The sequence below is a fragment of the Eulemur rufifrons genome, chromosome 1 (assembly GCF_041146395.1).
Source record: "Eulemur rufifrons isolate Redbay chromosome 1, OSU_ERuf_1, whole genome shotgun sequence".
In the NCBI taxonomy this organism is placed as follows: domain Eukaryota; kingdom Metazoa; phylum Chordata; class Mammalia; order Primates; family Lemuridae; genus Eulemur; species Eulemur rufifrons.
Genome location: NC_090983.1, coordinates 24,519,533 through 24,545,000, shown reverse-complemented (window position 1 = coordinate 24,545,000; position 25,468 = coordinate 24,519,533). Strand labels below are relative to the sequence as shown.

The window sequence follows — 25,468 nt, the reverse complement described above, 5'->3', positions numbered from 1 at the left end:
AGAAGCTTTGTTGATGATTCTGAAGCCTCTTTCTCTAGATGGACTGTATAGCTCCACCTGTTATCATTGTGTTCTTTTGCCTATTTATTAGTATCTATGACTAATTCCCCTGACTAGATTACGGGCTTCCTTAAAGCAGGACTCATCACCTTTTAGCAGGTGCTTAATTAATTAATTAATGTTGGTCAACATTTCCCGCAGCTCTAGCTACTTTTGATTAGGGTGGGGTTGCAGGGGGGCTTAGAATTTATCATCTCTCTAGAAGCTTTTCATTTTTCCATGCTCCTAAATACAACACAACCAACGAAAGTAGAATGCAAAATGTGACTCGGTTTTTCTTTCTGTCGCTTAAAGTCTTCAGATGCTGATGGTCTTGGAAGCTTTGGTTCCATGTTACCTGCAAAAGCTGAAGAGGCAGACGTCACAGGTGGAGACAGTACCTGCTGCCCGGGAGGAGATTGCTGCCACAGCTGCTCTTGCAACGTCCCTCCAGGCCCTTTTATACAGTGTAGAGGTCCTCACCAGGTAATCCCACTGGCAGAAATATCCACAACCTTAAGCCATATGTGTCCCCTGAAAAGATGAAGCAAAAATGTGGCTAAAAATCTCTAAAACCCAGTCTTTATTTATAGATACCTACCCAAACTCAGCCCTTTATGCCTTATAACTGCAAACAGTTCCTAAGTTATTTGGATAAATAATGCTAAGCACTTTGAATAGTAGCAGTAGTAATAATAATAAAATAATAATAATGCCATCATTGCTAAACACACATTTGCAAATAGCTTACTGAGCTTCTCTGGCAGTTTTAACCCGGTGGTAAACAAATCTTTTGTAAAAGAGCCAATTTAGTAATTATAAAAATGTCATCCACATTTTATTTGTTATGATATTTTATGAGACATGAAATGTCTGCAATTTTAACTGAGCAATCTTTTATTGTTCTACTGTTTGCGAAAGGTTGCGCTTTCTTGCTATAATTTCAGAAACCACTTAACAGATATAAAGAGCAGAATTTTGTTCTAGCAATAGAATGAATGAACAGACTCTCTGTGGGACAGGACTAAACAACGCTGAGAGAGAGGGTTGAGAAATCTGGGAATGGAAAGGTAAATTGGCATCAGAGTTCAGCCCTACACAGAGTTCAAGATACTAGTCCTGTCACAAAATTCTTGGGTGCAGAAGCAGAGGAATTGGGCTGCCATAGGGCATGGAAGGGCCCGATGGGGACTCTGGATGGGACAAAGGTAGAGTGAGCCTGGGGAAGGTGGATGCAGGACACTATGCATAGGATTGGCTTTCCTTCTCTGTTCTATCTAAATTATCTAGAAGCAGATATTCTTCCCCAGGGAAGAGATGGGGAAGCCTCCATCCTGGGTTTGTGTCTTTGCTCCTTCATTTCATTCTGCCATGCTCTGTGTCCTGTCTGAATTGCCAGATCCTAAGCACAAAATTCTATCTATGCCCCCACCAAAAAGTACCAACTTCTCCAGCTTCATCTTGCTGTGTTGGTAAGAGGGAAGTCCTTTAGTCCCAGGAGGACTTTTTCAGCATGTATCAGCAAGTGAGAGAGTGAGTGGGATTGTTATTCGTTAACTTCAATATGTGTTTAGTTCCTAATCATGAGCCACACTGCCAGCCTAGGCAGAATATACCCTTGGGTAGACTATCCTCCTGAAATGCTCGTATGTATCTAAACTGAGGAATTGGGAAGAGGTGGAACAGAAAACCAGGACCGGTTGCCTTTTCTAATGCAAAATAGTCCCAGTGCTTTGTTGATGGTATCATGAAATTCCTGGGAAAAAGAACATCTGAAGGAGAAATACAAGACTGATACTCCTCCTTCTGTACCTGTCTGGTTATGTCACTAGCGCCCTCCTACTATCAGAGGAGAGAAAAGTAGTCAACATTCTCCAAATTCCACTTTAGTTATTTCTCCTCATATTTTATAATATTGGTGTTGTCTTCCTTTCTATTCCCTTTTATAAGGATAAGTCAATTAATTTATCCAAAATTTATTTACTCCAAATTCCAGGAAGAGTTATGAATAAAGCCTTGGCATTTGAAATTCTGTGACTTTAGGCCGGGCGTGGTGGCTCATGCCTGTAATCCTAGCACTCTGGGAGGCCGAGGTGGGCGGATCGTTTGAGCTCAGGAGTTCGAGACCAGCCTGAGCAAGAGCGAGACCCCATCTCTACTAAAAATAGAAAGAAATTATATGGACAACTAAAAATATATATAGAAAAAATGAGCCGGGCATGGTGGCACATGCCTGTAGTCCCAGCTACTTGGGAGGCTGAGGCAGAAGGATTGCTTGAGCCCAGGAGTTTGAGGTTGCTGTGAGCTAGGCTGATGCCATGGCACTCACTCTAGCCCGGGCAACAGAGCAAGACTCTGTCTCAAAAAAAAAAAAAAAAAAAAAAAAAGAAATTCTGTGACTTTAAATATTTCAGCGCATTTAATATTATTTTGGTGGGATAGAAGACTAGCCTTATTGGGTTGGTAGTTACAACAAAATTGGCTCCATTGTTTTTACAAAAAGAAGATAAGAATCCCCTTCACTTCCACATTCCTAATTTCTTCGTCTGAACAAAAATAAATGTAACAGTTATATAGGTAATATTACATAAATAAGTATATTACAAGTGTATTAGTTTTCGATTGCTGTATAACACATAACCACGAACTTTGAGGCTTACAACAAAATGCATTCATTATCTCACAGTTCTATAGGCAAGAAATCTAGGAATGCTCAACTGGGTTCTCTGCTCAGTGTTTCACAAGGCAGGAATCCAGGTGCTGGTCAGTCTGAAAGCACTGGGAAAAGAATGCACTTCCAAGCTCATTCAGGTTTTTGGCAGAATCCTTTAGGTCTGAGATCCCGTTTCGTCACTGGCTGTCAGGCAGGTGCCATTCTGCACCCCTTCTCACAGGGCCGCCCTCCGTCTTCCAGCCAGCAACAGTGCCTTAAATCCTCTTCATGCTTCAAATCTCTCTGTCCTCAGCCAGAGAAAACTCTCTGCTTTTAAAGGGCTGGTGTGATTAAATTAGAAGTAGCCAGATACTCTCCCTTTTTGACATGTAAAGTAACATAATCACTGGAGTAACACCAAGAGGCAAAGTTCTTAGGGGTCATCTTTAAGTTCTGCCTGCCAGGGAAGAGAAGATCTGGTGTGGCTGTTAAAAGCTCAGTTACTTTCCAGCCTACCCAGCATACAGAAAATGAGCGACATAAAAGCAAGCCTAAAAGATTTCATAAAAGCCATTGCTTTGAAAAACTATATTATCCCTTTGATGTCCCAAATGCCAATACAGACGCAAATTTTACCTAATATTTAAAGTAAACCTTGCAGATGTAACATTAGATGATTCAGATCTATTACTAAGCACCTAAATTACTGACTTGTAATCAATACAGATTTACTCACTTTTCTGGATAGGCTTAGGTATAATTTTGACTAGGAGAATTCTTTCATTTTTTGATAGTTTCTCAGAAAAACAGAGTGGTTGAATGTGGTATAGGTGGCCAAAGTGGTTATGTACACTCTTGCCTTTTACTTATTGTCTGGAATGGTTGACTGCCTGTTACCTGCAGAATTGAAGAATGAGTTCTTAACTCTCACTTAATCTGTACCAACTTAGAAGTTTGATTTCATAAATGTCTTGTTTGAAGAGTCATAGTTTACTACTCAGAACCAAGAAGAAGAAGAACTTAAATCCTGGTGAATTTGTAGACTCTTGGGAATCAATGTTCCATATAAGGTGCCTCTAGAACAGACAGAAAATGTGTGCCAGAAAAGCCCAAAGCTAGACAGCCTGTCTTTCTAAGACTTCAAAACTAACTTAAAGCTTATGTGAACCTCATTAACATGAGGATTTCATATATGTTCCCAGTTCTGTTGTTGTTTTGTGGTGACTGCTGTCATTGTTACAGGCCCATGACGGCCCCACAGATGAGCAGGTGTGACCAAGGTCATAAGGGAGCCACCACAGCCAACCACACCATGTCATCTGGCGTGAACACCAGGTAATTCATTGTGCCTTATTCCTCTATGATCTCTCAATTTCATACAACCTGAATTTCAGCTGTCGGGAATGAAAGGAATCCTGAAAATAGTCAATATTGAGTGTGAAAACCTCCAAGGAAAAGAAAAGAAGGTGAGAGATTAGAGTTACAAGAAAATAGCAAGGCTTCTTTTGAAACTGTCAAAGAGATATCCAAACCACCTTTATAAGTTGGCATTCGTGTTGGTTTGTTTGCATGAGCATGCTGGATGGTCTCTGCCTCCTGGATGGTCTTTGAACTAGTCCGGTGTTGTTTCATTTGCCTCCAACAAAAGGCAAATAAACAAAAATAATCGGGAGGTGGTTCTTCATCCCCAAGGCGGTAAGAGCTGATTTACTTTCATCTGGACAAATTTTCTACAGACATTTCATCCAAACTTTGACTTAATGTCCTCAAATGATGCCTTTCTGTGATTGTTGACTTAATCTCCTTTCCTTGTTTTGGTGTAACTCAGACACTATTTATACTAGTTAATATTTTACCTGTTTCATTCTATCTGTGTTAACCTTAAATACTCCAACACACACAAAAAAGTTTAGCTTCCTCCTCCAAGAAAGATTTAAGATAAGGCAAACCCAAAATCAGCTTAGGAGAAAATTCTCTTTTCCCAGTAAGAAGTAGTTAGCAGGGAGATCATAATGAGAAACTTAAATAATTTTCTATTCTCTCTGAAGTATATTTTAAGTGTATATCATTATTTATGTAAAGCGAATTCCCTATTCATCATATATACTCATATTAAAGACAAAAATAAATAAATTCCAACCCCAACTATAAATTGCCTGATGTGATGGTTAACTCATGCCTTAATTTTTTATATTAAGGAAAAAATAATAAACTGTAATTTAAGTGATATTTAGGGGCTTCTCTAGGTACATTGGGTTAGGTTCAAATACTAGATGAATGGTGCATGGAGAGAGAGGCCTTCTAAGTCTTATAATCAATCAGTCATAAAGCAATAAGTCTCCAGAACTGAAAGGAAACCATCCAGGTTTCTTCCAGTGATCACCTCAAACAGAGCACATGGTGTTAAAACTGTAAGTAAAATTTCAAAATTTCCTAAACTTCTCTCATTTGGCTACATTCCAGGAGTTTGTATATGTTTTTGTAATGTTTGTCTTTACCCAAATTATATGGCAATGAAACAGCTTTCATAGCAGCTATAACTGCAGCATATGTACAGCCAAATGAAAGGTAAAGCTTTTCTATTTTAGGATTAATATGTGTGTATTTGTGAGCTTATCAAAATGTATAGCTTTTTATATATTCCATAGCTCTGGGGCTTTTCATATGAAAATGTCAATAGGAAGCCCCAGCAAAGGGATGGTGTTCTTGCTTTGATAGTCATGCAGATTGTTTTTCTGACCCCCAGGTACCAAGAACAAGGAGCCAAACTGCACTTTATCAGGTACAGAAAGACTTGCTCTAATTTCATACCAGTTCTGACATCTTGAGATGATTTGTCTTTTGAGCTGGGTTATGGTTCTGTTAGATTTTCTTTAATTGAAGCTTGACTACTATTTCTGTAAAATTTCTCAGGAAGTGGCCAATGTAAAGCCACTATAATTTGGGATGACAATCTCTACTAGGCTGATAAACTTTCTTTGTCCTTCAGATGAAGTTCCCCTTATGCTACTGATTCATTAATTCATTAGGAATCTTATCTATTTCTTTAGTGTGATAACCTTCCTCTAGAAGTTGCCACATGTACACATTTTCAGACCCCTAGTTAATCTCTTATAATTTCCCAGGGAAAACCTTCATTTGCTGGAGGAAGGGCAAGGCCTTCCCCGAGAGGAATTGGATGAACGAATTGCTCGGGAAGAGTTCAGAAGACCTCGGGAATCCCTGCTGAATATTTGTACAGAATTCTATAAACACTGTGGGCCAAGGCTGAAGATCTTGCAAAATCTGGCTGGGGAGCCACGGGTCACTGCCCTGGAGCTGCTGGATGTGAAGTCCCACATGAGGTACTGGCCTCGTTTTCCCTGCCCTGAGTGTGGACATAGCTTGGGCCACATGTCTGAGTACGTGTGTTGGACTGGGGCTGAGAGGTCTCCAGGATAAAAACTTGAGATACTCAGAATGATTTATTTCCTGTGACTTGGATACATGTCACACATAACCCTCTGGTAAAGTGTAGATGAAGTCCATCAAAAAGGACCTCATGGTGGACAGGGGGTAGATTTTCTTAAGACAGAAAAGCACAGTCCATATGTTTACTTTTCAATAAAAGAGAGGGAAAGGGAAATTTCATGACTTGAATTCTTAGAAAAGTAGCCTTCTTCCAGGTACTATTTACTGCCTATATTCTAATTTTTCACAAGAATCCAATGTTTCTCTTCTGTTATTTTACATGAAAAATGCTACTACTTTTTGTGGAGTACTCATTCTGCCCCTAGACTCCCTAAGTACTCCGTAATGAGCCCTACAGGAAAGTGAGCAGTTTTACCTCCTAGCCACGCTTTGCTTGGGCCCGAAATCCTCTTTATGCATAATAGCCTTCCAACAGTTCAAAAAAGTGTCCTGGTAAAAATTCTGAATTGATTAAGGCCAGTCATCATTTAAATGTTTGAGTTCTGTTGTGCCAGGGAGAGGCCCCAAAGTTACATCTTTGTGCATTCCTATTTCCTTCTTCCTATGGAGGTGCCATTCCACTTGTTACTCATGCTAAAGGCCGTGTTTGTGTTTTTATATTCTTAAAAGGAACATGATTCCAGAGGACCTTCTATTTGTAACAGTTTGTAAAGGATCATAGAAATTACCTGAAAGGAAAATTTCATGGGTAACAAAAGGTTCACTTGGAAAGTTTAATGTATCTATAAAGCTAAAGGTAGAGTTAGGTTCTAGCCATTCAGAAATAACATTGCAATTTAACAAAACACACCAATTTCCTGCTTATTGACTTTTTAAAAATGATTCTTTGGAAAAAAATTAGAAAGTACTCAGTGAAGGGAAATGAGAGGCCAGAAGTGCACAATCAGCACAGGTTCTTTTTCCTCCTAATTTCACGTTCTTTGAATTGTGGGCACACACCCACGGCTTCATATGAGTGCATACTCCCCGTTGTGCAGTAATAGGGAAGGGATTATTTCACACTGAGAATTTCAGCTCCTAGCCGGGGAGGCTTCAGAGAATGGGGCGGGAGAAGTTTGGAACGTTAAAGTCCCGTTGCCATAGCAACCCAGGGCTCTATTCAGTCCCTCCTCTTCCTTTTCCACTGATACCTCTAGCCCACCTAAGTAATTCTGTGAACAGAGAAACGTCACATTCCCAGAATCAGAAAATCACTACTACCAACAGCCATTTTGTGAGAGAAAGGGCAAAAGATTCCTAAAAGATGGATATGCATATGTGTGAGAGACAGACCATGGGATAGTAACTCTCCCATCTCCTGACTGTATCTACACTCTTCCTTGAGGCATCTGGAGGCACAGCAAGAGTCAGGGAGGCCTGGAGCTCCCTCTAGAGGCCAGCACCTATTAAAGGTCAAGTGAGCTGTAATTTGAGAGATTTAGCTCAGTGCCTGGGACAGATCTAGGATACAACAGATACTAATGCTAATGAAAATGGTCCAAATACTATGCTAGACACTGGGGATGTAAAATAAATTCCTGGTCCTCAAGGTTATAACAGTCCAATTCAAGAAACATACAGAAGAAAATAACTATAATACAGTGTTGCAAGTACTATAATCACGTGTGCATTTAAGTATTTATCATTTTATAAAGGATTTGAGGCAACTTAGAAAATTATGTATGATACAATGGGATAGGATATAGCAATTATAGAGTCGGAACAATGTGAAAAATGAGCAGGGAAAAAATATGTTTATGATAAGATTAGCACAGGAAATTGATATGAGATCATATAAGATATTATTCATGAATCATAAATTTGACTTTGAGCTTCTGAGTTATCAAAATGATTAATTACAAAATCATAATGTCAATAAGATAAAAATAACCGGTTGTTTGGTGAAACAATACTTTTTTTAAATACGAAGAACAAGAAATGTCTTGTAGGGGCCAAGGCAAGACTTTCCCTTCACCCTCTGAAGGTTTGCTCAAAATCAACTGACAAAAAACAGATTAATAGGAGAAAAGGCATGCAAATTTATTTGATCATAGTTTTATGTGACACATGAGCCTTTAGAATGAAGGTCCAAAGGTACAGGGGAAACTGTCTATTTCTATACGTAGGCTTAACAACGTATGGATAGCCATGTGGAAATATGATTGGACAAAAAGAGTATGGTCTAATGTTAATAGATTGAGTGAGCAAACGCAGCAAGGTCTGTCTGTTTAGATTATTCCTGGCCTTTCTGTGCAGCCTTCCTTCCTTTGGGGCATGGGGTCTGACCCTCTCTGGAAAGGGGGTCGTATGACCTTCAATCAAATAAAGTAGGTCAGATAATTTCTTTATGGACAATTTTTACATAGAAAGGCAAGGAGAAAGAGTAATATTTTTAGATTGCATGGCTGGCTTCGGGGGAAAGAGGTTCTGGTTTCAATGACCCACCTTGGGGAAGAAGGATTCTTGTTTCTATGACTAGCCTGGGGAAGAGTGAGGGGCCAGAGACAGGAGGGCAGGAGATCAGTGAAAAACTTTTACTTCTGAGACTTTCATTGTGGTGTATCATTTTCTGAGCCTCAACTGTCTCCTGGTTGGTGTTTGTTAAAAGGAAAGAGTGATATGATGAACAATGTCCTCAGCAACATCTCCATAGTGGAGAAAGTGCTACTCTTACATGGCTGGATGCCTGTCAGTGGAGAAAGTTGGCATAACGTCCCAGTGCAATTCACCAAGAGCATCCCACCGGGAGCCAAGATAATGTCATTCAAGAACAGTTATTTCATGACTTGGATCTTTAGGAGGACAAAATTTTTACTGTCCAGGGAATATTTAGACTAAATGCCTTCTATTCATGCAATTTCTCACAACAAGCTTTTGATAAAGACAGGCCTGTCATATTCTCTGGACAAACAGAGATATTCTACATTGCTGAGCAGGAGCAAATCCATATGCTTTGACCTTATACCAAATAAAGGATATGTTTAAGGTTTCTTCTTATAAATTAAGTGTATACTTGGATATATATAGAAGTCATAGCTAAATATAAATATAAATTGTGGTAGTATTAAATCATTCTTAAGTCATAAGAATGGATAATGTCACCAAAGGAGAGTTGATTTAAAAAATAAGTGGGATGATATTAATATAAAAAATATAGGCGATACTTGCAGGAAAAAAATTGAATAGAGCCAAAGGGTTAAGCAGCAGTGCCAAACACAGTCTGTACTCCTGCATTTGCAGAATATATGGTCGATTGCAAGGCTCTAGGGGAAAATATTCTTGATTAGATAGATTCTCTGCTGTCAGGGAATTTGTTGCTTCATTTGCCCAACTTAGAGCTGCCAAAGCAGCAGGATAGTAGTATCTGCAAATTCAATGTTTCTCTCTCTCTCTCTCTCTCTCTCTCTGAGTCTCTCTCTCCCTCTTTCCTTCTTTCTCTTTCCCTCTCTCCCTTTCAATGGAAAAATTTCTTGTGTTCTCATTGGGAAAGGACCACAGGAATTTTTTTTCCCAAGAGAGTATTCATGTGATAGTACAGCAAAGACTGTATGAAGGGGAAATTTTGTTTTATGCTCAAAGCAAATTTATTTTGTTAGCATGACTGGGAATTAGAGAAATTCAGGTAGTCATCTATAAAATGACTCTTCAATTCAGCTCTAAGTAGTGCTCTCAAGCTTAAAATAGACTGATCGGCCGGGCGCGGTGGCTCACGCCTGTAATCCTAGCACTCTGGGAGGCCGAGGTGGGCGGATCGTTTGAGCTCAGGAGTTCGAGACCAGCCTGAGCAAGAGCGAGACCCCACCTCTACTAAAAATAGAAAGAAATTATATGGACAGCTAAAAATATATATAGAAAAAATTAGCCGGGCATGGTGGCGCATGCTTGTAGTCCCAGCTACTCGGGAGGCTGAGACAGGAGGATCGCTTGAGCTCAGGAGTTTGAGGTTGCTGTGAGCTAGGCTGACGCCACGGCACTCACTCTAGCCTGGGCAACAGAGTGAGACTCTGTCTCAAAAAAAAAAAAAATAAAAAAATAAAAAAATAAATAAAATAAAAATAGACTGATCATTTCTCAAGCATTTCTCAATGTTATCTTTAAAAATATTAAGAACTCACTCATATGTGGAAGCCAAAAAAAAAAAAAAAAAGTAGAAGAGAGGATATTAGAGACTGGGAAGAGTAGGGAGAAGGGAGGAATAGGGAGAGATTTTTTTTAAGGAATAAAAAATTATAGCTAGATAGGAGGAATAATTTCTAGTGTTCTATACCACTATGGGATGAATATAATTAGCAACAATATATTATACAGTTCAAATAACTAGAAGGAGAATATTGAATGTTCTCAACAAATAAATGTCTGAGATGATTGTTATGCTAATTACCCTGATTTGATTACTATACATATCTGATTACTATACATATTTGATATTACACATATCAAAACATCACTATGTACTCCATGAATATATACAATTATTATTTGTTAGTTAAAAACTTAATTTGTAAAAAGAAAAAGATTAAATAATAAGAGAAAATAAATAAGTGCCTATACATGTACTCTTATTTGTCACACAAATAACCCGACATGTAAAGAGTTATTTTCTGCATGGCACATTTATAAGAAAGAGATAAACAGAAGAAAGTATTGGCTGTTTAAAATGAATTCTTTAACACCTACATTCGCACACAATTTCCAGGACAATGTTAATGTTCCATCTGTAGAGAAGACAGTGGGGATGAGGGACAATAACTACTTCTTGACAATGAAGAGTTGCCATGGAGATGTATTGGATTTATGCTTTCAGAGTGAGCCTAGTAGGAAGAAATTAGATGGAATTTAGGAACCTAACATGAGGAGAACTTCTCACAGTGTGGACTCCCAAAGATGGAATGCATTGCCTTCTACAGTAGTGAATTTTCCATTCATGGAACTAGTCAGATGAGGCAATAATAGAACGATCCAAGAATAGAGAGGTAATGGCTTGGCGGTGATTCCTAAACCAGAGAGCCTATCAAAATCAACTGGAGAGCTCTTACACTAGAGATCCTTTCAAGCATTTATTTATTCTACCTCTCCTGTCCTCTTGGAGTTATCAAAATTTCTCTTTATTAAAATTTGGTAGTGTATGAGAAAAGGAATGACACAATATTACCACTGTACCACTGATAATGCATTAATGGATCTATCCAATGATCACCAACGGCAGCTAACATCATAAAAAAAGGCACAACAGGAAGCATGTGTGTGCCTCCTGGTGGAAGTATACACCACCTGTTAGGTGCTCTTGCCAGAAAATCAAAACTGAATCTGCAGATCTAGACCCTAGATTTAACTACCAATTGAATTAAATATGGAGACAGTGGGATAGATAAAATTGCACCATGGAGACTGAATCAGCAAATCCAGAGTGTCACTACAGTTAATTTCTTCAACAGATAAACTACAAGATAGCAACAAGATAGCAAAAAAGAAAAGAAAAGAAAGAAGGAAGGAAAAGAAAAGCAGAAGAGGGGGAAATCTACAGATTCAAAGAGACTTTAAAGACATGTCAACCAATCGAAATTAATGGACCTTATTTGTTCCTGATTGTAAAAAACAAAATAAAAAAGTGCTTAAAAATTATGAGAAAGAGTGGGAATCTTGAAAATGGACTGGATATTTTTTTTTTTAAAAAATGAATCATTTTTAATTTGTTAAATGCCATATTGTTTTGTGGTTAATTCTTTCGAGTCCTTAACTTTAGAGACACATACTAAAATATGTATGGATAAATAATATGATGCTTGGGATGTACTTCAAAATTCTTCAGGGTAGGGGGAAGGGGAATGATTGGGAGTGTAAGTGAAACAAGAGTGGTCATTAATTGATAATTGCTGAATCTGACTGATGAATACATTGTGGGGGGTGTACCATATACTCATCTCTCTACCTTTGTATATGTTTGAGATTTTCCAAAATAAAAGTAAAAAAAAAATACAGATTTCTGGGCCCAACCCTAGGAAATTCTTATTTATTATAATAGATCTTAGGTGAGGCCTGGGAAACTGTATGTTTTAGTTTTCCTTTTAAGTTGTATTTTTTTAAACTTGTAGAACCCTACTACCTAAAGGACTATTATGTTCTCTTTAAACCCTGAGATTGCATGACTCTAATGAGATTATCTTCAGAGCTTTTTCAAGGCAAACTTGCTTCAAAAAATAGAAAAGCTTATTTCTGATGTCCCTTTATCTCCAACCTCCTCTTCTTTTTTAGTAACAGTCCTAAAAGCTCTCAGTTTACACATGCCTCCTGATACTGCCATTCACATGTGTACTCCCAGGTAACGTTAGGCCTCTCTACTCTCCTCCTCCATCAAGATTTCCCCGTCCTGCTTTCCTCTTCCATAGGATCCTCTGTCTGCCTGGCTAGGCATATGCTGATTCAAGCCAAATATTCAAATAGTAGCTTAAGGTATTACTCTTGTTAAAGAAATTTGTTTTCAAAAGAATTTTCAGCACCTTAACAAAGAATATGGACATTTCAGACACCAAGAGAGGAACCTTGGGTATATTTTTTAGAATGTAAGCCTTTTTGGGGAAAAAAAAATCAAGCTCCAATCATACAGCATAGTTTCAAGACATTTCCATGAATGAGTATACATTGCCTCTTAATAGCATCTTCTACACATTCTGCATCTACTCACTATATTTGTCTGTGAAGCATTGTAAAATTCTAAAACATTTTTTCCATCATACTAAATTAAATTAAATTGGCTTTAAGGGTATGTATGTCATTGCATTTGTGTTATTTGGAAACTGGTAATCCATATCTAGCGCTGAAGATTATTTAGTTAATCAACTATTACATTTACCAGAAACCCCATTTGCCCAATCAGTTTTGTGGGCCAACTCCCCACTGAAGAAAATCCCACATTTAGGACGTAGACACATGGTTCTGGGGACTGAGAACCTGGGCCCACCTTGAAGGAAGCACAGCTTTCCCTCTGGTGGTTCCTATGTGGAACTGAGTTGGGAAATCTGAGAAGTAGAGGCAACCAAACCCAAAGCCATCCAGACAGTACAACTGGGCCAATTATAGAAAGAATCTCAGCAAACATGAGGATCCATGTGTAGGACAAAAGGAAAGGAGGTGGCTTTGAAGGCAAGAAATGGAAGTGGAGTTTGAAGAACTCCTTGGGCTGCAATAAAAACCAATACCACTTTTTATAGTATGTCTTTGACATTGACTATGAGTACTTAGGGAGTTCTGAAGTCATAAAGCTCACTTAGACATTTAATATGCATCTGTTAATATGCATGCAGGTATCAATGTACTGATATGTGAGAGAAGAGCAGAGGGGTGGAGGATGTTGGGAAGAATGTTCTTCATTCAAAGAGTTAGTGTACTGGAAGGAGGTGATAAGCATGATGTTGTGTGGGAAAATTCCCATTGTTGCATTCTAAGCTTATTTTTTGTTAAATCATTTTAGATTGGCAGAAATTGCACACTCCCTTCTGAAGCTGGCACCATATGACACTCAGACAATGGAGAGCCGTGGGCTTCGGCGCTACATCATGGAGATGCTACCCATTACCGACTGGACAGCCGAGGCAGTGAGGCCAGCCCTTATCCTCATTTTAAAGAGATTGGATAGAATGTTCAACAAAATTCACAAGATGCCTACTTTGAGGTGAGGATGCCTCCTAGTCAGCTATCGATATTACAAACCTCAAAGTTAGGATTTGTCATTTTTTAAGATGGTGGATCAATCGGGAGTTGGATGAATGACTTGAAAGTTTTCTGTTGTTATATGTGCGTAGCTAATTGGGTCTATGAATGCCTAAGTAGCAGAATCTACATTTTGAGGAAATAACATTTTCTTTAAAAATATATGTGTTCATTGTGGAAAATCTATCCATTTCTTAGCTATCATGTTCCTCACCTGACACACATAAGAAATTCAATTAGTATCCCTTAATCCCTTTTGAAATATGCCTTATAAACAAAATAGCTGATCAGAGAAGAAAAATTAATTTGATGTTCAAAATGCTGTATTTAACATAGCTAGTTAACATATTTAGGTACCAGTTTAGAGAAATGCCAAGTTTTACAATAATCGGCCAAGTAGCAGTTAAAAAGCTTACAGGGTTGATAACAGATACCCTGTTAATTGATAACAGATGCAATTTTCATCTTTACACCTAATTCAATGTGATTCTAAATGAACATTATTACCATTTTATATGTATTTAATGGCCTGAGAAAAATCCATGGGTAGCCTTATTAGCACATGTCTCTGAACCAGTGTAGCTGGAGATGTGAGCCCAATTTGGAAATTATAATGAGCAGACAGTTCAGTTGATAAATGCTGGTAAACCCACAAATTTGGAAAAGTCAAGTTTGGGTCAGTAAGAGCACTTTCCATCCTTTTAAACTAAACTGAAAATCAATGCAACTCTTGCCCAAGAATGTATAGCACTTAATGTTCAATTTTTCAGAACTTTTCCTCATATTAGCCTGTGGTCTTCACATTTATGCAGCCTTTAGGAGCCATTGAAAAAACAAATTGAAAGATTTCATTCTAATTTATGGTCTGTTCTTATATTCTTGTATACTATGGTGATGAATGCCTGCACATTATCTTAAATGCTTGTTCTTAAAGCACTATTTCTTTAGTGGTCCCAATAGAACATTTGTATCTATCAGCAAATGGCTTATCAAAGATTTATAATTGTGTTATGAGGGTATGTCAAAATAAATTCTTTTTCTTAAATAACTTGATATCTAATAATGTTAAACATCTCCATAAACTGACCCATTTGCCATATGATTTAAGCTTATTATAAAGAACATCATCCTTCCCCAAAAGTAGATTTCTTGATTATTGCATAGACTTGGTCAGTTGTAGGCAATTTTCTTGAGAGGCATGCCATGAATATGGGATTGGCTTCGATTTCAATTTTTAGGTGATCTTAGTTCAACACAAGAAATGTTGACTGAACCTGATCTGTGTATTACTTGGGTACCTGCAGCATCAGGGATGTCAATATATCCTCATTTATTTCTATTTTGTCATTGCAGAGTTTCCATTTTGGTAGGAAATATAAATTTTGAAAGTATTTCCAGGAAAATATATAAACATAGTGTTGGTATTAGCAAAGCCCAATGTGTTTGTTTTGGGACCACAGGGATGAATCTTCCAGTACTGAGATGATTACAAACTGGATTGACTTTTATTACAGAAAGTCCATGTTCATCTAATTGGGTTATATATACAGTATCACCATTTATACTACCATAGAAAGTATCCAAAAAATATGTTATCTCCTGGGAGGCAAGAAAGAACATTTTTTAAATAATTTTCTTCTAATGTGATCTTTTTGGCGGGAGTTAAGCCATGTAAATCCAATTATTAGTAGTCTGGTGTAAGAGCTGATGTGATCATGTGTAGTCTGATAAACAGATTTCAGAAATGCAGCCTGGATCCGATTAGTTCTATTACAGTAATTACCCTCATGATGGGTTTCCTAAAATGGTAGTCTCTGGTCTCTCTCTCAAAGCTAAAACCAGGGAACTTAAAATGCAAGCCGTTCATCATCTCTGTTTTCTCTTCAATAGATTTTGTCTCATTAGTCCAGTGGGGCGGGAGTACCTCTGCCACGTTCTCAGTCTCTTCTTCCCCTCCCAGTGTGCTCTGTGCTTTTGGAACAGCGTGGGTAAACGTCATCCTGTGTGCAGCACTTTGTTGTCTGAGACACACATCCTGTCTTAGATGGCGTCAGAACCACTGTCTCGTTCACTTGTTTCAGACTGTCTCCAGAAGGGAGCCAAGCCGCTAATGGCTCCTATATTGTATTCCAGGCGACAGGTTGAGTGGGAGCCTGCCAGCAATTTGATTGAAGGGGTTTGTTTGACACTTCAGAGGCAGCCAATCATATCCTTCCTGCCTCACCTTAGGTCACTGATCAATGTCTGTGTCAATCTGGTGAGTAGCCAAGTGGCAATCTTATGAAATTTTGCAAAATTTAACTCTGCTATTGACTTCTCTGAATTGAAGATTTACAGGTCAACCACTTTGTGCCCCTACCTACCCATGAAAGCAGATGGCTCAGGTGACACTAAAATAGCGAGGTACATTTCAAGGTGGTGCGTGGGGAGATCCAGGGGCCCATCCCTACCCAGACGGGATCTTGGTGTGCTGCTTCCCATGCACTACTTTGACAATTCACCTCTTCCAGTTGCGCTGAGAGTTGAGGGCTGCCAGTTGGAGAGTGGGGTGGCGGAGACGGCACAATTGGCTAAAAGTCGAGGTAGTCTGGGGTGGGGAAGCTTAAAATGCAGAGGATATTTTTTTCTTTTAGAGTGCAAAATGACACTGTGAGTTGGCCAGTCTCAGATTTGTGTGGAGAAAGAAATTTTTTAATCACTTATGTAATATCTAGAGTCTGGTCCTAACAAGGTTTTGTAAAATGTGTGGAAACCATGTTAGAGCATTTCATTGAATAGGATCTGCTGCTTAATTAGTTGAGCAATAAATCTGTAGTTGGAATGCCTAGTGCAAATAGAGCTGTTGCTATCATCATTGTTGTATTTGCTCCATCAAAGAATGTTGTCTGCATTCCCCTGAATCCACAAGTAAGTGTCCAAACTCCTGATTAGAATAGCTTTTTGGTTCATCTCTCATTTACATAGTTAACTATAGACAACATTCTACAAAACCTTGGCTGAATCCAGTGGAATGATTGATCTGACTCCAGACATTACATGCCTTCAAAAGAAGGCAACAAGAAAGAAAATATTGAAAGTAACATGCCCAACCTTCAATTTATCATTACTATTATTATTATTGAGACTCCCTTAATATTGTTGCATGAAATTGCAATAGTCAAGGCTGGTCATGTGCTCTGTTTGTATTTCAGGTGATGGGAGTGGTAGGACCTTCCAGTGTTGCTGATGGATTACCCCTTCTTCATCTCAGCCCTTATCTCTCACCACCTCTGCCCTTCAGCACAGCTGTTGTCCGGCTTGTAGCATTGCAGATACAGGTGTGACTGCCTTACCTGTTTGTCACGCTCATTAAGTTGCTGGTTGAGGCACCAAATCACGGTGTTCTCTTTTTTTTCTGCAAAGGCTGGGCAAAATCTGTGAAACAGAAGTGTAAACACCTCCAAACTTTTATGGGTTTGGAGCTACAGCCCTGAGCTTGGCCCTAAGTTGTGCTTCTGTAATTCTTCTCGAGATCTCAAAAATAGCAGAGTCGTTTAGTCCTGCCACAACCTCAGGGACCACTTCAGCCATTTAATGTGTGTGAAAATAATGGTTCATAGATAATCAGCTCACAATTGTTAATTAAAAGAGGCAGTAATATTCACAGTCTGGTTTTAAATGATTTTCGGAAAGAATTGCAATATAAATTCTTTCAAATGTTATTACTAGACTTTGAATATCTTAATTTTCTTTAATGATTGTGGGTTGAATATTGTGGGGTTGTTTTTTAAAAAAAAATTCTTCCAATTTATTTCTTAAAATAACCATTTCCAATGGAAAAAGTGCAGAATCTCAAATCTCCTGTCTATTACTGTGTGTTAGTCCAATTTTCAAGAATGGTAAATCATCAAAAAGCTCTGTAATCAATGGAAAGTACACAATTGATGTAAATAGATAACTGACCTGTTTGTTAACTGACAACCAAGCTTGATGGTTCATCATCCAGAGAATGGGTAGATGACAGAAAAGAGATCAAGAGCAGTGGCTACCACACAGAAGGGAAACAATGACATCCCCAAAATGATACATTTTAATAATTTTTGTACAAAGATCATTGCTTTCTTTCTGTGTTGCTTATTGTTTCCTGCCTTGGAGAAGGCCTTGGCAGGGGTCAGAGCACTTTTAAATAACTCCTAAACGGAGCAAGTTCTGGTTTTCTTCCTTTTCCTTTGTTGCTAAAGTATTATTGTATGTATTGGTGGAAACACGGAGAAAATTAATGGGGAAATGAGGTTGTTTTTGTACCTGACCATAAGTATTATAATTTCTCACTTTATAGTCAAGATGTTACTATCTTTTTAGGTATATAGCTCTCAGTTATGTCAAGCACATGGTAAAGTATCAGTTTTGAGTGGATCTTGTATGCTGTACAGACGACAATTGAACTCATAGTTCACAGGAGCAGCCAGCAGGGAGCCACCATCTGCGTCATGCTGTGTAAGACAAACATACTAAATGGGTATGGTGGTCAATTAATCTTTTTTTCTATTATTGCTGCACAGGCTTTAAAAGAAGATTTTCCTTTAAGCCATGTGATCTCCCCATTCACCAATCAAGAGCGAAGGGAGGGGATGCTTTTAAATCTACTCATCCCATTTGTGCTCACAGTAGGATCTGGAAGCAAAGGTCTGATTAATTTAACTAAAGGGAATTTATCATTATTGTTATGTTTTCTTAAATGTCAGGCTGTTATTTCTTTTTCCTTTTCCCATGAAGGCCATCACTGAAGTCGATCCGAATGATTTGAATAGGGTTACCTTAGGAAATAAGAGTTTTTCTTTCTTTCCAGTTTAGCTACCCTGGGAGAAGAGTTTCTCTGCTCTGCTTCTTAGAAGATACATCCTATTTAAAAATCATTTCAGTACAGCAAAAATCAAGAGAACATTGTTTCAGTTCAATTAAGAATGGTATTATTAGTTGAAGTGCAATATGACGAGAATTGACAGGTGAATGCACTTTATGGCCTGCTGCTACTGGGTTTAGCAGAAATCTGCCACTGTCATTAAATTCCGATATATTTTCATTACTCTTCCTTCTTAGGGCTTTTCTTTTTTTTAGGAAAAGTTTATCTCAAATGTAAGGACAGTACATTATGAGTATTTGCAAAAAGAAAGGAGATTGAAATGGTAAGCAGGAGATTTGGCTAAGAACACAAGGCTTTGGAGAAAATACTCAGGTGCCAGGAACAATTTCTGTCCATGGGAGAAGCTGTATTTGGTGGGAAACACCTGGATTTCTAGGGTGTTCTAGTTTGAAATTGGAAAGAGAGCTGAGTTTTTCTGTGTCTAATATGTAACGTCTACCTTGTGACCGTTTTTCTTTCTGCTTCCCTCTTCCAAACTTGGCCCCTCAGATAGCCCGTGGCTAGAGCAGCCTGAGGTGCAGCTGCTGCTGCAGACTGTCATTAATGTGCTCCTGCCGCCTCGGATCATCAGCACGTCCAGGAGCAAGAACTTCATGCTGGAGAGCTCCCCTGCCCACTGCTCCACCCCTGGGGATGCAGGGAAAGACTTACGCAGGGAAGGGCTGGCCGAGTCCACCAGCCAAGCAGCATACTTGGGTGGGTCCTTTTTCTCTTTATAGGTGTATGTGTGTATATGTGTATGTATATGTACACAGATGTACATATGGATGTACTTAGTTAAGTTCCATCTTGACTCAGGAAATATTTAGAGAGACTCTAATCCAGAAAGTATTTAAAGAAGCCACTTGAACAAGAAACATTACCCTTGCAAAAGAGCCTGTTTTCCTTAAGTAAACATATGCCAAAAAACAAAGTGCTTTCATATCTGCAATGTCTAAGTTACTTAGTTGTTTTTATAAGAGTGTCTGGGCATGTAAGGAAGCCTCTTCGGTCAGGATTCCTCCCTTGCTGATTAAGTAGAAGATCAATGGTGAGATTTGGTGGCTGTTAGCAGATCTAGACTCAGTCTAGTATACAAGGACATTGCATTGTACAACTCATAAAGCTCCACTGGCCCATCATCTGTGTGAATGGAGTCCTGGAGCTGGAGTCCTGCACATCCTGTGCAGCAAGAGATGGTAGCCTTGCAGTATACCATGCCCCCTACTAGTTATTGTTCTTCCTTCACAATGTCATCTTTAATCTCCAGCTTGATCTTTGCATTAATGAGACCGGTCCGGTCCACATATTCTGCTTCCCTAGGCTTGCCAATTCCCTTCCCCCTTTCACTCCCACCTTCCCATTGCCTTTTCCCTTCCTCTAACTTGCTCCTGACCCATGGAACAATGGAAAACCACTCTTAGGCCCTGAATGAATTGGGCCGGGGGGAAAAGACCACTCTTGCCATAGCACTGAGAATAAGGAGCTCTGGCAGCAGGAAATTTCAAAAGGAGAAAGCTGAGAAAGTCTTTTCATCAAAGCAAATCTTGGTGGGAAGTAAAGGTGAATGCAAACACACTGACAAAAACAAGTCCTTGGAATTGGGAGTGTGGGGGCTATTTGGATTGCATTATAAAGAGATGTGTTTGAAAAATGATATGATTGACAACAAGAATGAAAAAGGAGGGGGAATAAAACACTGAAAAAATACAATTGCAAAGGACCCACCCACATGGGTGCTCAGTTGCCCCAGCAATGAAAAACTAGGGTTCAAATGAAATCCAAACTCTGACATAGAGCCCTGCATGAGGTTTGGGATTGTACAGAGGGTGATGGAGAAAATGAACTTACCATGTAAGATGAGGATCTGAGAAAATACTTGATGAGTTTCAGTCCTCTCCGCTTTCTGCCTGTATAGTGAAGGGATTTTTTTTATTTTTAAACTTTGCTTACTTGGCCAGGCTACTAAACTTCTGTTTTAAAATTATTCTTATATTTATTTTGAGCATTTACTGTGCATCAGGCAGTTTTCTGTGCTTTACATTATCATCAGATTGAATGCTCACATCCTCACAATAACTCAAATAAGTTAATGTTATTCTCATTGTAGGAGTGAAGAGGCTGGGGCCCAGAAAGGTTGGCTAACTTGCCTAAAGGCACACAGTTAGTAAGTGTCAGAGCCAGAGTTCAGATCCAAGCCATCTGGCACCAAAGTCTCTGTCCTTGAGCCCCTTGTTATATGCTCTGTGCGGAGGGTGGCCTGATGGAAATGAGGGCGGCAGGCAGAATGGCAGAAACCCAAAGGCAGCCAACGACCACATAGTAACAGGGGAAAAGTCACTAGAATCAGGGTAGGGAAAGTGGAGTGTTGCTCTTCGTTCATTTGTTTGTTTGGCTGAGGGAGAGGACTTGAGACGAGCAATTGCTATGAAAAGTGAGATTTTGCAAAGGAATTTGGGTAAGAAAGTATCCTCCTACATCTCTCCCTGGGTTACATGGCATGGTTCTCCCCTGGAAATGTCCTAAAGCTGGCAAAGGTGTATGCGACTCTTGAGGGCTTTAGAGAGTTGGATTTCTGTGTGCATTTAGTAGTCCAATGCACTTAAGAAAGATGATTGTGTTCTCCTAATCAGAATCAAAACATGTTTACAGATTTTTTAGCTGCTGAGATAGATGGGCCTTAAGACAGAGGAGGAAGGCCCAGGTTCACCTGACTGCCCCGTGGCAGACCCTCTGGTGAGAACTGTGGCATCAGAGGAAGCTCCCATCACAATCTTTGACATCTTTACAATACTCTTGTTTGTCCTGACATACTGTTTGGGAAGTTTGCTTCCTGAAAAACATAAATAGATGTAGATAAATAGATGTGAATGGCTGCCAGAACCTGGGAGGACAGTGATATTGTAAAAGAAATCCAACAGGGTATCGTAACAGACATAACATGCAGTGAAAAAGAAAGTGACAGAGAAAGAGGTGTTTTTCTATGTAGAAAGATATACTCAGATGTTTACTGGTTATCTCTGGAGAGAAGTTTAGGATGGAGTCAGGAAGGGAAAGGACTTAATTTTTTAACTTTGTGCACTTCTGCATGGTTTGATTTTATTGTTAATAACACAAGGCACTGTGGTTCACGCCTGTAATCCCAGCACTTTGAGAGGCTGAGAATCACTTGAGGCCAGGAGTTCGAGACCAGCCTGGGCAACACAGTGAGATCCCATCTCTACAGAAAATAAAAAAATTAGCCAGGATTGGTGGCACACGCCCTGTAGTCCCACCCCTTAGTCTCAGGAGGCTAAGGCAGGAATAGCTTGAGCCCAGGAGTTCTGGGCTACAGTGAGCTATGATCATGCTACTGCACTCCAGCCTGGAAGACAGAGTGAGACCCTGTCTCTAAAAACAAATAATATAAAATAAAATTAAAAAGAACATGAATATTTATTTCTATGGATAATAAAAGGAAGAGATTTTAAAAATCCATGTTTTAGCTGAGGATGTGAGTGATATGCAGGTATTACCTTACAGCCACTATGACAAAACTTTTGGAAAGTAAAACATTAGCCACATAGCATGTTTATAAAACATTTCCCTTTCAGTTCTGTGGACCACATTGCTCTATATTTTCTAAAATAGTAGTTCAATGCACTTAAGAAAGACATTTGTGTTCTCCTAATTAGAATTGAAATGGTAGCCATGCAAATTTTTGTATTGATGTCCAGAACACTCTTGCTCCAGAGTACACATTAAGTTTTTGGAAACATAGGAAGAGTTTAGAAATTCAGAGAATTTCCGAGTGCAGAAGGACTGTGGATGTGGGTTGGGTTCCTCCAAAGCACAAGTCTGCAGGCTCACTTTTCTCTCTTCCTGGTGTGAAGCGCTGAAGGTGATCCTCGTCTGCTTTGAGAGGCAGCTTGGAAGCCAGTGGTACTGGCTGAGCCTCCAGGTGAAGGAGATGGCTCTGCGGAAGGTGGGAGGCCTGGCCCTGTGGGACTTCCTCGACTTCATCGTGCGGACCCGAATTCCCATCTTTGTGCTCCTGCGTCCTTTCATCCAGTGCAAGGTGGGGTGTGTGCTTCACTTCCTGGACGTGACAAGCCCCCGTGAATGTACTGCTCTCCATGGAGGCAGGGTTATGACAAGAGTGCTCATGGAACATGCCGTAACCAGTTAGTGGGGCCTGTTAACACCATGCTTGATGAGAAAACAGCCCAAAAAATATATCCCAGAGGATAAAATTTCATGTTAGAAGTACCTTCACACCAATCACGCCCCCACCGCCCCACCCGTAGAAAGCCTGGCTCCATGGAATGGTCTGGAGAATGTTCTCCCATCTTCAGTGGCATGACTGAGATCCGATTCTTAAATAAACATATGAAAAAGATGGGATACTTAAAAGGGATTTTTCCTCCAAGACCCTCAGTACTCATTTCTTTAGTTCTTCTTTTCATGTCCTGATTTCTTGGGGCAGTCATTCAAAACAATGTATTTGTTAAGCACTTCCTGTATGTAGTACTGTTCTACGAACTTCACATGCACTACCTTATTCACTCCTCACAACTATGAAGTACGTACAATAATTAGCCCATTTTACAGCTGGAAAATTGAGGCCCTGAGAATGCCATGCCTTCCTTTCAGCTTCTGGCCCAGCCCGCAGAGAATCATGAAGAGCTTTCTGCCCGGCAACACATTGCTGACCAGCTGGAGCGGCGCTTCATACCACGCCCTTTGTGTAAGAGCTCACTCATTGCTGAGTTCAACAGTGAACTAAAAATTCTAAAAGAGGCAGTTCACAGTGGATCAGGTGAGTATGCATGGGGGAATTTTGAATTTGTTTGACTAATGGAACCCACAGCCTACAAAGAATCCCTCTGCCCAGCTCACGACTCGTTTTGGAACCATGGATAAGTGAGCCATTTTGGTACACTGCTAGATTCCACCATGTGATCATTATCAATAAAACAGAAATCAAAGGGGTATCATAAAAGTTGAATTGTATTCCTCTCTAAATATTTTTTTCAGTCTTCATTTTAGTAGTTAAGCTCTTTCTGGAATATTTAATTGGAGGGGAAAAAAACCTGTTTAAATTCTTACCTTCAGTTCCTTTTTGAAAAAGAGAAGGGGGACTCCCATTTATTGAGCTTCTCTTCTATGGTAGATTACTTCACAGATGTTTTTCTCTTTAATCTGCACAAATACCTGCAAGGTGCATAACTGAAAGTTCCTTTAAAGAATGAGGAAATAGAGACTCAGTGGAGGTTAAATAACACATAGAAAGTGCTACCAGTAAGGAAATTTTGAACCAGATTTGTCTGACAGATTATAAAGCCTTTCACTTTTTACAAATTGGAATGGGGAGAATTGAATTAGAGTTGGCAGGCTAGGAGGTACTTTCTTTACATTATTCAAAAGATTTTCTTTGGGAGTACACTGCTTACTTTTTACAATTATATTATTAATAAATCATTATTTGCCATTAGAGGGCAGTCGTTATCCACAAGTAAAATATAGAATTTTGGGTTTGGGTATTTTTTCCTTTCATTTTTCCTTCTGAAGCTTTTATTGTTCTTTGCAGACAATGTGTTAAAGGTAAAAATTTTGATAAATACAATCTTAGTGAAATCTATACACTGCTATTCAAATATTCTGCTTTATAATAAAATAATCTAAGATAGAACTGAGGGGTATTTTATAGGTTGTAATTTCCAGAAAAGGAAAATAAAAATACAGTTTTGATTATGTATTCTGATTTTGATTGTGGGGTTCATATCAGACAACTTAGTTATTACTTTCATATGCTTGTGTCAGGTAAGGTATATTTCTCAGTAAAAACTGGCAAGCTGGAAGCTACAATTCAGGTCGAAATTCACTTGCATCCTACCAACCTTGGAAAATGAAATAGAAAAGAAATGAGAGGGGAAAATGTCAAAGCATTTTACATTGTTAGAGATGTTATGCTCTAACATGGAAACTATTCAATTATAAATACATCAGTGGCCAGTATTGATTCCTTTGCTTAAAAACATCCTCACTTCCATTCGCTGCTTTGACCTAAAGATCATTTGTCTGGGCAACATTATTTAACTAATCTTTCCTAAAAAATACAAGTGGTCAGAGATGAAGCAAACATCTGTTTTCTTTCAAGAGTCTCACTGTGCATTTCCTTTGTTCTTTTGAACCCCCCAGCCTATCAAGGGAAGACATCCATCAGTACCGTGGGCACCTCCACTTCTGCTTATCGGCTGAGCCTGGCCACCATGTCTCGCTCTAACACAGGCACGGGGACTGTCTGGGAGCAGGACAGTGAGCCATCCCAGCAGGCTTCACAGGACACACTGAGTCGGACTGATGAGGAGGATGAGGAAAGTAGGTCACCCTGAAGAATCTGGGCAGGAGACACAGAATATAAATTGACCATACTAGTGGGGGCTTGGCAAGGATTTCTGCCCTTCTGATCTTTTCCAGTTCTGATCCCCGAGTCGTTTTTACAGAAGGGGTTCAAGGTGAAAATGTGACTGATTCCATGATTCCTAATGCCTGCTCTTCTATAAATTCCTTGATAGCCTTGGTCATTTGGAAAGAATTCAGGCAAAAAGTAAATCTTTAATGACCCCTAATTTCTCTTTGAGCTTATATATTTCCACTAACTCTCATTTAAATTGTGGCTAAGTAACTAGGGGAAGTATTTGCATGACCCCATTGGGCAAGGAAAAGTGGGCAGTGCGCATGCTCAGGACTCAGAA

The 25,468-nt window shown here is 39.2% G+C and overlaps 1 protein-coding gene across 3 annotated transcripts in view; it reads left to right on the top strand.

Annotated features, from left to right (window-relative positions):
* The window catches only part of UNC80 (unc-80 homolog, NALCN channel complex subunit), a 194,559-nt gene that overhangs the window by 152,673 nt on the left and 16,418 nt on the right, over positions 1–25,468 (top strand). For all 3 annotated transcript variants that reach the window (XM_069467694.1, XM_069467676.1, XM_069467685.1), the window contains 12 exons: positions 355–525; positions 3,935–4,027; positions 5,439–5,474; positions 5,818–6,036; positions 13,611–13,811; positions 15,983–16,106; positions 17,041–17,166; positions 18,391–18,514; positions 19,242–19,448; positions 22,604–22,788; positions 23,364–23,529; positions 24,912–25,091. In XM_069467694.1, the coding sequence (XP_069323795.1) occupies positions 355–525; positions 3,935–4,027; positions 5,439–5,474; positions 5,818–6,036; positions 13,611–13,811; positions 15,983–16,106; positions 17,041–17,166; positions 18,391–18,514; positions 19,242–19,448; positions 22,604–22,788; positions 23,364–23,529; positions 24,912–25,091 (1,832 nt within the window). The remainder of the gene's footprint in view (positions 1–354; positions 526–3,934; positions 4,028–5,438; positions 5,475–5,817; positions 6,037–13,610; positions 13,812–15,982; positions 16,107–17,040; positions 17,167–18,390; positions 18,515–19,241; positions 19,449–22,603; positions 22,789–23,363; positions 23,530–24,911; positions 25,092–25,468) is intronic.